Genomic DNA, 13031 nt, shown 5'->3' on the forward strand with positions numbered 1-13031 from the left:
TTACAGTCTCCTTTTCTTGACTTAAACTACTGGGATTGGTTAGAAGGTTCCAAATGTTTTGGAGGAACCCAACTGATTCTGATGTTTCTGTTTTTTTTGTAATGGTAGTGGACGGTAGCTGGGTTGATACTGCTGTTGTTTTTTCTGCAGTCGTTACTGCTGTTGTTTTTTCTGCAGTCGTTACTGCTGTTGTTTTTTCTGTAGTCGTTACTGCTGTTGTTTTTTGTGCAGTCGTTACTGCTGTTGTTTTTTGTGCAGTCGTTACTGCTGTTGTTTTTTGTGCAGTCGTTACTGCTGTTGTTTTTTGTGCAGTCGTTACTGCTGTTGTTTTTTCTGCAGTCGTTACTGCTGTTGTTTTTTCTGCAGTCATTACTGCTGTTGTTTTTTCTGCAGTCGTTACTGCTGTTGTTTTTGTTGCAGTCATATCCCTTCAGACCATTTAGAGCTAACTATTTCTATTATATATTCTTCACCTTCATTTTGGTCATGCTTTTCCATGGTAATCAGCCAATTAGCTTCTCCTTTGTTTATTCTTAAGTTGCATCCTTTTAAGTCCCAGATGGCTTCTCCCCTCATCTGATGATGGGACCATCCACAGAGTCGTATTTCTGGTAGAGGTCTAGTTCTCTTAATTGAGAGGGACCTCTGAACTTCTGCTTTCATTATTGTTTGGGATGGAATGGGGATGCTGATCCTATTTATTTCTAAATAAGATTTCGTAGAAACTTGTTTTCTTACCCTACTTTTGGCATACTTTATGGTTGTAGGTGGGTTTGTTACCATGTTTCCTAGGTTTGCTGCTGTTGCTGTCAAGGCTATTTCACCACTCTTCAGTTGTTTTGGTTTCCAATGTCTGTCAGGGCGACCATGTGAGGGCAGAGAAGTCGATGGTAGGGAAGTCTCCTTCCCATTCTCCTGTCGTTGTTTCCCCGTTTCCTTGGACAGCGCCTCCGTCAGGGGTATCTGCCAGAGTAGATAGGTCATCAGGAGCGACAGGCATGTCCCTCCTCCCCATCCCTGGACTCTCTGGATCTTCAGGTGAGTGTATCTGTTGACTATTGGGGGTTGCACCTTAGACCTCTTCTCCTTCTGTTTCCCCCAGGCTCATGGCTGGTTTATTAGCATCCTCTCCTTCCGTTCCCTCCGGACTCCTGCCTGGAGTATCAGCATCCTCTCCTTCCGTTCCCTCCGGACTCCTGCCTGAGGTATCAGCATCCTCTCCTTCTGTTCCCTCTGGGCTCAATGGTCGCTCGATCACCCTCGGAGCTTTGGTGCAGTGGTTTAGATGGCACCACGTGGTGCTTCCTTCCACCTGGATGGCTGTTTGTGTAGCTCGGACCACCTCGTGGCTCGGACCACCCTCTCGCCTTGGCTCGTTGCACTTCCTCTGGAACACTCGGAGGTAGATCCGATCTCCTGGTATGATCCTGGTTCAGGTTCTTGCCCTTTTTCCTGGAGATAGATAACTTTGTGTATGGCAGCTAGTTGTCTCATACAGTGGGGCAAAAAAGTATTTAGTCAGCCACCAATTGTGCATGGCAGCTAGTTGTCTCATACAATGGGGCAAAAAAGTATTTAGTCAGCCACCAATTGTGCAAGTTCTCCCACTTAAAAAGATGAGAGAGGCCTGTAATTTTCATCATAGGTAGACTTCCACTATGACAGACAAAACAAGGGGGAAAAAAAATGTATCGACCAACTCTCAATCTCCTCCCAGGTTGTTACCCATTCATCCTTCTCCCGGGTCCATTTCTCCATTAAGCGCTGTTCCTCCCAATCACACTGCTTGGTCCTTTTAAGGTGGGTTATTCTGTCACGTTCGTTGTACGGAGGAGACCAAGGTGCAGCGTGATATGAATACATACTTTTAATGAAGATGAAGAACACTTAACAAACTATACAAAACAACAAACCAAATGTGAAGCTATGATAATACTAGTGCAGACACTAGTAAAATATAGTGCAGACACGGGCAACTGACATAGACATAGACAATAACCCACGAAATACACAAAGAAGATGGTTGCCTAAATATGGTTCCCAATCAGAGATAACGATAAACACCTGCCTCTAATTGAGAACCAATCTAGGCAACCATAGACATATATAAACACCAAGATAATAAACAATCCCACAAACCTACAAAACCCCTAAACAGTACAAAAACACATACATCACCCATGTCACATCCTGACCTAACCAAAACAATAAAGAAAACAAAGAATACTCAGGTCAGGGCGTGACAATCCAAGGGTAGCGCATGTTCAATTAAGTACATATAACCATTGAGGAAGTTTAAAACTAAGGATTGGAGGGAGTACAATGGAATTATCATTATTATTAGGTTTCGTTTGTAGTCAACGTTTGGGTTTCTGAATCGGTGTAGTATAATGAAATGCTGATCAAGTGGTTGTGTTTTTATTTCTGGGAAAAGGAGTGCTTCAATGTCTCTCTTTGGAAATGTTTTCTGGGGGCAGGAATCTTGAAGGGAGCGAGTGAGATAGAGGCATATTTCTACCAAATTGAAAAGGCCTGGAAATGTTTTGTTTGTTTAGAACTTGGGTGTTGCCTTTGGGTTTGAGGAGATTTCCATTTTTCTTAGAGACAAGATATCTTAAAGGGGAATTTTAGAAGTTTTATTTTCTGAGTTTTAATTAAACACATAAATTCTTTAGATAAGGGAATGTTCTGGGAACCTGGGATACAACATGTAGAAAATGTTTGATGCTTTTTCTTTAATTTGTCTAATATAGTAAGAATTACTCATCAAAGGTTAGTGATTAATTTGATCTCAATTTCTGCTTTTTTGGTCTCCTCTCTTTAGCTTGAAAAAATGGCTGTGTTTTTCTGTGTCTTGGTGGTGACTTAACATAATCGTTTGTGGTGCTTTTGCTGTAAATCCTTTTTGAAATCAGACAGGTTTAACATAAAACCTCAATAATGTTCCAACCGGAGAATTCCTTTGTCTTCAGAAAAGCACTGGAACGAGAGGTAACTCTGTCGGGAGCGCGCGTCATGAGACCCAGGCACTCTGCCAGACCACTGACTCAAAGAGGTCTCAAAGGATTCTCCTTTATAGTAGAATCCTCATTCAAGTTTCTAAAGACGGTTGACATCTAATGGAAGCCGTAGGAATTGCAACTTTATCCATATCTCAATGTGTATTCAGTAGGCCAAGCTTTGATAAACTACAAACCTCAGATGTCCCACTTTCTGGTTGGATTTTTCTCAGGTTTTCACCTGGCATATGAGTTCTGTTATACTCACAGTCATCATTCAAACAGTTTTAGAGACTTCAGAGTGTTTTTTTTATCCAATACTACTAATAATATGCATATATTAGCTTCTGTGACTGAGTAGGAGGCAGTTCACTCTGGGAACGCTATTCATCCAAAAGTGAAAATGCTGCCCCCTATCCCAATTAAGTTAATTATGTTAAGTATTTAGGACATATTCTGAGCCAACAGGACAGGGACATATGACATCTGTGGTGATCCAGGATCATTGAGAGCATCGAGATAACCTTAATCAAACTATGTAATAACCTTAGAGATTACTACCATAGACATGTTGATTTTTCAAAAGAAATCCATGAGTGCAGACAGGGCGACAGTGAGACATTTAGTCAATATTTGAAAACAACCTATATTTGATACTTATGGTTATAAGAAAGAGCGGCAGACAGATAGTAGAAAAGGCAGATGGAGAAGGGCTCCCCCGCCCTATGCGGAGGCCTAAGGTGACCTTGATGGTTTGGGAGTATTAGGAGGGGGGGGGCAGGAAGTGAGCAGGATAGAGAGAGAGCAGAAGGAATTTGAGGAGAATGAGTGGGAGAGACTGGGAGTGAGGAGCATTACGAAGGTTAGAATCTCATAATAAGACAGGATTTGAGAGAAGATATGTGTGTATGTATTGGGGACTGTCTGCCACAGTCCCCAATTTACCATAAGGTGTATTTTTATCAGTTTTTTAAATCTAATTTTACTGGTTACTTGATGTGTAATAGAGTTCCATGTAGTCTTGGCTCTATGTAGTACTGTGTGCCTTCCATAGTCTGTTCTGGACCTGGGGACTGTGAAGAGACTTCTGTCGGCATGTCTTGTGGGGTATGCATTGGTGTCCGAGTGCCAGTAGTTCAAACAGACAGCTCGGTGCATTCAACATGTCAATAACCGCTCAGAAATACAAGTAGTGATGAAGTCAATTTCTCCTCTTTGATCCAGGAGAGATTGACATGCATATTATTAACATTTAGCTCTCTGTGTACATCCAAGGGCCAGCCATGCTGCCCTGTTCTGAGCCAATTGCAATTCCCTCTATGTGGCACCTGACCACATGACTGAATAGTAGTCCAGGTGCGACAAAACAAGGGCTTGTACGACCTGCCTTGTTGATAGTGCCATTAAGGCAGAGCAATGCTTTATTATGGACAGATTTCTACCCATCTTAACTACTGTTGTATCAATACGTTTTGACGATGACAGTTTACAATCCAGGATTACTCCACGCAGTTTAGTCACCTCAACTTGCTCAATTTCCACATTATTCGTTACAAGATTTAGTTGAGGTTTAGTAAATGATTCGTCCCAAATACAATGCTTTAAGTTTATGAAATATTTAGGACTAATTTATTCCCTGCCACTCATTCTGAAACTAACTGCAGCTCTTTTTTAAGTGTTGCAGTCATTTCAGTCAATGAAGTAGCTGACGTGTATAGTGTTGAGTCATCCTCATACATAGACACACTGGCTTTACTCAAAGCCAGTGGCATTTCTTAAATGTAAATGTAAATGTCTTTAGTAAAGATTGAAAAAAGCTGTCCTGGGGAATTCCTGATTCTACCTGGATTATGTTGGAGAGGCTTCCATTAAAGAACAACCTCTTTGTTATGTTAGACAGGTAACTCTTCATCCACAATATAGCAGGTGGTGTAAAACCCTAAAACATACATTTGTTATAGTAGCAGACTATGATCGATAATGTCAAAACCTGCACGGAAGTCTAACTAAACAGCCCCCACAATCTTTTTGTCATCAATTTCTCTCAGCCTATCATCAGCCAATTATGTAAGCACTGTGCTTGTTGTATGTCCTTCCCTATAAGCATGCTGAAAGTAGCATTGTATCTGGTCAACAACAACAAAAATCCCAAAAGTTTACTAAGAGTTGGTAACAGGCTGATTGGTTGGCTGTTCGAGCCAGTAAAGGGGCATTACTACTCTCAGGTAGAAGGATAACTTTTGCTTCCCTCCAAGCCTGAGGGCACACACTTTCTAGTAGGCTTAAATTTAAGATATGGCAAATAGGAGTGGCAATATCATCTGCTATTATCCTAAGTAGTTTTCCATATCACTGTGCAATTTGTCTGTTCTTTGTTGAAGTATATTGCTTTAAATGTATTGTCTTATTCTGGGTTGAAACTTAATATCTCCAGCAATAACACATTGTGAAACTGTACATATAAATAGTTAGATCTCCATTGATTCAGTCAAACACTTTCTACCTGTTGTATTTTCAACTGGGCAGTATCGTTCTGTTACATTGACACTGGTATCTGGATTGATTATTGATAGCAATACGAGACCTTATCAGTGAATACCTCCAAATTGAAGTATTATGGGCAGCAAAACTCGTTAACGTTAAATAATGTGCCACTCACTGTGTATTTTACTTCAAAAATAATATCCCCTCAACAACAAATACATTAATTTTTTTCTGCGACATGTCATTCTTGATCTTCCTATTCAATAGTAAACTTTTGTATCTTTTAGAAAGCGCAATAGACGTTTGAGATGACGTGTAAATGTAGTATCAGATTAGGATGTCATTTCAATGAAGGATATTTGATGTGTGTCATGTACAATGTGCATTTGACTGACTGGTGATTATTTCACTTTAATATAAATATATTCTGCAAAGTTGTTGTTTATTCCACTGACAAATTCTCAAATTAGTCTGTGGGTTAGTTTTTAGAAATATAGTAGTTGAAAATATAAAATACATTTCCGTGATCACGGGCGTGTCCAACCTCTCATGAGGCGAACGTAAATTTTTTCCCGGCTTGCATTGGGCGCGACTATCCTTGGCCACGTCTCCGGGCCACGTCGCGCATTACTCGCCATTTTCCCATCCAGACCGTGGAAAACGTCGATTTAGGTGCCTGACAGACCCTATTGTAAGGTTTTAAACCTGCAAGTAACGGAGGCTTGAAGGTCGTATTTGATTTGACCCGCATAGGTTCGTTCTAGCGAAGGCACAGCCGCCTGCAGCACCCAGCAGAATCATGAACATTTTCAGACTCACTGGTGATCTCTCACATTTAGCAGCCATCATCATCCTGCTGCTAAAAATATGGAAAACCAGGTCCTGTGCTGGTGAGTAAGATTCCCATTTGGACAATTTGCAAGCTGCATACATCTCCAATTGCCATCTCAATTCCAATGCAATGTACCTAGCTATTAAACTAGCAACGTTTCTTTGTAGTGGATTTTTGTTGACAAGCTAACTGCTACTAGGCAACTAACGTTAGTTTGAGGCTTCAACAAATCAGATTGTTAGCATTGATGCTAGCACGGCCTAGTAAACAGGACAGTGTTGGGAAAGGACAAAGTCCAGCAAATCAAATACACCCAAATGAAATGCATGCAATGTCCGTTGCTAAGTAACGTTAGTTGACTTGTGTTGAATACCCCATTCATTTATTAGCTAGCGATATCAGGTCAACATCTGCCCACGTCAGTTTACAGGGCCCACTAAACGCTTTTCAGTGTGTGTGGTATGTCATGCCTCATCATCCCTGTTGTAGTACAGAAACCTTTGATCTTAGTCCGCTAATTCACCCCCCCCCACCCCAGCGTCGCTACCCTGGTCTGTCCTTTGACGTGGTAGCGCTGTCACTTAACGCGTATAATATGGTTAAAAAATATATAATTGCTGTCAAATGCACAGCTGATACAGGACTTTGTTTCTTTAACTTATACAGAATTAAAGTAGTCAATTTCCAATGTCCCCTGGGAATTACAAGGTTTGTTGCAGTCTGTTGTGTAAGGCCACAATACGTCTAAACAAGACTGCTAACAAGCTAATCAAATGGCTACCTGGACGACCTGCATTGACCTTTTTTTGCACTGACTACCCACACACTCAGACATACTTACACTGACACCCCAACACACATGCGTACTATCACACTCACCACATATGCTGCTGCTAGTGTTTTATCTATCCTGTTGCCTAGTCACTTTACCCCTACTTATATATACAGTACATAGGTACCTCAATTAACTCTTACCCCTCCCTGCACATGAACTCGGTACTGGTACTCCCTGTAAATAGCCATGATATTTTCTACTCCCTATATATAGCCAGGTTTTATTTGTTATTCACTGTGTATTTGTTCCTTGTGTCATTACTTAAATTTATTAAATCTTTAACTCTGCATTTTTGGAAATAGACCTGTAAGTAAGCATTTAACTGTCTATTAACCATGTGAAAAATAAAATTGGATTTGAAACAGGTTTGGGGTTGAAGGTTAGGTTTAAGATGATCTGACTTGTCAAAGGAGGCACTGATACCTGTCACGATCAACAACTTCATTAGGCAGGTAGCTTCTCACGAGAGATTGGATTTGACACATTCCAGCCAGGCAAAAGTCAGTTTGTGCTCAGGTATTGGGCCTGTCATTAGAAACATCATCTCATCACTGCAAGCACCGAAGTTTAATTCAGTTTTTAATATACTCTAGTCTAGCAATGTTATTCATGTATTTTGAGCTTCTTGACTACAAGAGGGTGCTACCACTTGCCAGTGTTTGCAGGTTGGCCTTCTGAGGCGGAGTAGCTGTAAGTCTATCTATGTCTCTGTGTAAAATTCTTTGGATTTTTATAAAATGCTTTGGATTTTTATCACAGTTGTCTCTACCTGGCCATGCTAGAGAGGAAAGAAGCTCTCAAAACATAACTGAGATTGTAGCCACTGACCATAGCCATACAATATATTTGTGTATTGTTCAGGCATAGGAAGGTTGAGGGATGGATCTTCTTTCAGCACAGTCTGAAATAGTAGGTTTTTGCCATGGCAAGCCCAGGATTGTACATCGGGTGGTCTAAGCATTTGTATGTGATAATGCTGTACTAAGCCTACTTCTTATCAGACACTCAGTTGGTTGTGTTTGCAATTCACCTGTATGGAGTCCGACTAGCTTTTACCTCATCAAAGATGCTAAGTGGATTTGATCTGTCATGTTTTCATTCCTGCAGTTAGAATCAGAAATTAATGTACACAAGCATCACAAACAAAGGTCACCTTATATTAATTTGATGTTGCTGCTTGTGGAATAAGTCACAGCCATAATGCCTGTAATGTCAGGAATTGCCATAGCAGTACCTTCAAGTTGATGACATTGACAAGTGTAAGATGGAACACAAAACATTGTGTAGTTGAGTCTGCAGGTCCTAACTAGGTTAGCCAGTGAAATGGGACAAAATTAGCTTTCCGGGTTTCGATTTCTACCAAAGGGCCACCAAAGTCCTTGTTCAAAAACACTTCTTTCCTTTCTGCCTCCCTGAGAATTAACACTGATCTGACCTGACTGGATAGGTGAAAGCAAGGATTTAACTTCATAGCCTCACACCAACCCTGTCCAGTGAGATCAGTGGTTACTCTAAGGATGCAAGGTTAACATCTCAATTCAGATTAAGTTAATGAGAGGAAGCCACTTAGGGCTTTTGAGATGTACTCATGGTGGGCTGTTGTGAGTTTAGAAGAGAAGAGAGACAGACATCTGACGTCTCATACACTTGGTTGGGTTTTTGTCTCTCTTGACAGGTATCTCTGGGAAAAGTCAGATCTTGTTCGCCTTGGTGTTCACCAGTCGCTACCTGGACCTGCTCACCTCCTTCATCTCCCTCTACAACACTACCATGAAGGTGAGACAAACAAACAATGGACCTTGTGAGGGTGACAGGCTAATCCTCTTAGAGATCCTTTTTCAAGCAACACACCCTGCCAAGTCTCTATAGTAGTGAGATCTACTCACGAGTCAATATTGAAGTACTGTTAAGTTGACACACCCTTGTATACCCAAGGTTCATTGGTGTATGAGTGGGTGCATCAAGTACCTCTAATTATGGAAACCACTAGTACGTTGAAAACACAAGCAGCTAATTTGCTCACTTTTCTAATCGGTTTCTGAGGTTGCCATGTGCTTAACCTAATTGGATGTATACACACATCTTCCAAATAACAGTGAAAGGGATCAAGTTAGTGATTGGTGTATTGTTTAAGGTCATCTACATTGGCTGTGCGTACGCCACCGTGTACCTGATCTACGCTAAGTTCAAGGCCACCTATGACGGTAACCACGACACCTTCAGAGTGGAGTTCCTGGTCGTCCCCGTAGGAGGGCTGGCGTTCCTTGTCAACCACGACTTCTCTCCCCTCGAGGTAAGGACACACACCCTCTTGTCTCTCATTAAGATGAATGCATTCTGCATTATACAGCAACTGATATAGAGGCATTGTTTTGGGTTAAAAAGCAAACGTCACATCTGAGTGATGCGTGCGCATTCTCGCGACAAACCGCCCTGTCGCAGTTAGCATACACTGATGTCGGTACCTTCAAACTTAGCAGTGAGTGATGACCATGAAAACACACAAGACTGACTATAGCTATGCTCAACAAGTATATTGTTCTATCTCCATTTGTGATATTTTACCATGCCTCGCTGGCTTGCTAGGTAATCAATGCTCTGACATTTGCGATGTTGTCATGACGATAAGTCGGATGTGATCGTATTTACTTTCATGTAAACAAACAGCTTTCTGATTCGGAACTGCACACGCAACTTTTCACGACACAGCCGGGAAATGGGTCTACACAGCCACACACTCCACCTCTCACTATCTCCTCTCCCTCTAGATCCTGTGGACGTTCTCTATCTACCTGGAGTCGGTGGCCATCTTACCCCAGCTCTTCATGATCAGTAAGACGGGCGAGGCGGAGACCATCACCACCCACTACCTGTTCTTCCTGGGCCTGTACCGGGCTCTCTACCTCATCAACTGGATCTGGCGCTTCTACTTCGAGGGATTCTTCGACATGATCGCCATCGTGGCCGGTGTTGTTCAGACAATCCTGTATTGCGACTTCTTCTATCTGTATGTGACAAAAGGTGAGTCGAGCTGCAGTCTTCGGACTTATTTTCTAAGTAAGTTTGGAGCAGTGTTTCCGCAGCAGTCATTTAACTTTTGTGCTGCGCCACGGCAAAATTGCCACCACACCAAAAAAAAACATGGAAACATATTTTGGTCGAGGCACAATTTGAAGGTGTTAGAACGATCTCCATTTACTTTTCCTCTGCAAACAAAACAAGTAATTAATATAAAAAACAGACAACCTCGTATTCAAATATTTTATCTACCTAGTTGGCTTGTGTGTTCTATACAAGATAAATATTCCTCTCCAGGTGCATTCAAGTTGCCGTGGCGCAGCACACCTCATCCCCATATTGTTTTTATTTACTTTGCTGCTCTTTTGCACACCAATATCACTACTTACACACCATCATCTGCTCATCATCATCTGCTCATCTAGCACTCGTGTTAATCTGTGAAATTGTAATTACTTTGCTACTATGGCCTATTTATTGCCTTACCTCATGCCATTTGCACACACTGTAGACTTTCTTTTTTCCCCCTATTGTGTTATTGACTGTACGCTTGTTTATTCCATGTAACTGTGTTGTCGCACTGCTTTGCTTTATCTTGGCTAGGTCGCAGTTGTAAATGAGAACTTGTTCTCAACTAGCTTACCTGGTTAAATAAAAAATGTATTCTGACAAGCAGTCAATGCACAACTATTCTTGCAATGGCAAGGAAAACAGCAGCTTTAATGGCCTTTGATAAGAGGGCGATTCCAGCTTTCCATTCCTACTTTATTTCTCAACTCACAAATGTGTGGACTGAACCATTTTTAAACCAAGTTTTTAGCAGGGTCATGGTTAAACATGCTTTGCAATTCACTGAGTGAATAGTGGGGCTAAATCTAACACTGGTCAATTGTATGGTAACTAGGGGTAAAATGTCACCCTACACCTTTTTTTTGAGTGACTTAAAAAAAAGTTGTGCAATAAGTGCCAACCAGGGAAAGTGTTGAGGGAATAGTAACATTAAGTGGTTTCTGTGGGAGGTACATACATGGTCATGTTATGCTGGGTGCCAGGTTACCCCTCTGCCAATAACGGCACATTTTCAGTTTTCCCCTCCCCACTAAGACCATTACCAGACAGTCCTTGAGAAATTGCCTTGTGTGAATATATTTTTTAATTGAAAACAATCCCAGTAAGGTACATGTTATCCCAAAATGGTTTAATATTGAGATAGAAATGGCTGCATTGGACCTTTAAACTCCAGTATATACAGTATATACACTGTAAACATGATGGTGGCCAGGATGTTGCAATTAACTTTAGTGAACTATTAACAGAAAATATTTCCAAAATAGCTACATATAGGAGCATATCATCATTGTACATGAGAACGCACAACTGCAACACATTTCAAATTCTTGTGCACCATTATGTACGATGCTTGTATGTATTCTTTTGTCAATATTATCTGTTAATAGTTCACTAAAGTTTATTGCAACGTAATGGCCGCCTACTCGTCTTCTTTCTCAAGTTCAGTGTTCATATTCAAGTTCATTCTTGAATATACCTGCCCACATCTCCACTGTGAAACACTCACCGGGAACTTCTGGTATTTGTCACAAAATGTGCTAAGGTCATCTGTTTAACCGGTGCGTTGAACCTAAACATCTCTCCTCTGTTTCAGTACTGAAAGGAAAGAAGCTGAGTCTGCCAGCCTAAGTGCCAAAGATCACCGATTTGGCAGACTCGCTGGGGGGGTGGCACATGACAGTTGCCCCCCTCCCATCCCCCCGCCAGTGTAAGATGCCTGAGACAGAGAGCGAGCCGCTTAGTTTGTCCTGTTTTTTGACCACTATCAGCAACACCTGTTCAGGAGGGTGCAAATGTCAGAGCGCTCAGATAGAAATGTATTGTATAGAGCTAGGGAATTTTCAGCTCAATTATATTTCCATCTGCAACGCTTCACCTTGTTGAATGCTACCCAGAACAAACCCGAAAAGGCCATGCTGAAGCCTTCGGACTTCTGTTTGATGCATCTTGCCTGACCTTTTTTTATTACTCTGTATAAAGGAAGAAAAGTTTTCTAAATAAAAATGTGTACTCTGATGATTTGACACATTAGTGGATGGAGCTGAAAACATAAATTGCCTGTGATTTGGCACTGTAAAATATTGGAGCGGACTTCGTGGTGGGATAGTATTGACTAAAACCGTTCAAGAGTATTTGCAACCTCAAATGTACTTTTTTCCCCCTCCTTAATCCAGAAAGAGGGGAAGTGTAATGGAGTGTTATTCCCTTGGCAAACTTAGTCTTTTTTTTGCTTTTTGACCCAGTGTACATTCCTGTATAAAGACAGCCAGTTACTGTTCATTCATGCCCTGGTCAATACTTAATATCCTCCAAAAATAAACGAATCAATTTAAAGTTTGAATTGACCTGTAACTGTCACCTGCTATTTGAAATTTATCACTTACACCCCCAAAGAGTTTCACTGAAATACAGTATCGATAAACTGCCTTATCTTCATTGCTGTAAATGGCTTTCTTCATTTAAATTTACACCAAATCACCTGTCTATATTTTACTACCTGAGTATCATTTCAAAATGAGTCCATTCATTGGCAATATGTAAGACTACCAACTCAGACATCAGCTCCATATGTTTAATGTCCATAGATTAGTCTACATGATGTACATATTGTTGAGCTCACTTTAGAAGATCTGTGGATTTTTCACACATGATTATGGGCATCGAATTGTAACCAGACATCTGCCTTTACTGATTTGGCCTCACATGCAGATCATTCCTTTTTTTATTTTTACTGAGTTCTTTTGCATGCTGTTGCCGCCACAAATAAAGATTTTACGGAAAACACGACTGAATG

At 41.1% G+C, this 13031-nt stretch overlaps 1 protein-coding gene across 1 annotated transcript; it reads left to right on the plus strand.

Moving 5' to 3' along the window:
- Positions 1-6051: 6051 nt before the first annotated feature.
- LOC118403001 (ER lumen protein-retaining receptor 2) lies at positions 6052-13024 on the plus strand. Its single transcript, XM_035801431.2, has 5 exons — positions 6052-6373; positions 8826-8926; positions 9285-9443; positions 9919-10171; positions 11832-13024. The coding sequence occupies exons 1-5, from the start codon at positions 6283-6285 to the stop codon at positions 11864-11866; spliced, it is 639 nt and encodes a 212-aa protein (XP_035657324.2). The 5' UTR covers positions 6052-6282; the 3' UTR covers positions 11867-13024.
- Positions 13025-13031: the final 7 nt, after the last annotated feature.

This window comes from Oncorhynchus keta, chromosome 24, assembly GCF_023373465.1.
Source record: "Oncorhynchus keta strain PuntledgeMale-10-30-2019 chromosome 24, Oket_V2, whole genome shotgun sequence".
Classification (NCBI taxonomy): domain Eukaryota; kingdom Metazoa; phylum Chordata; class Actinopteri; order Salmoniformes; family Salmonidae; genus Oncorhynchus; species Oncorhynchus keta.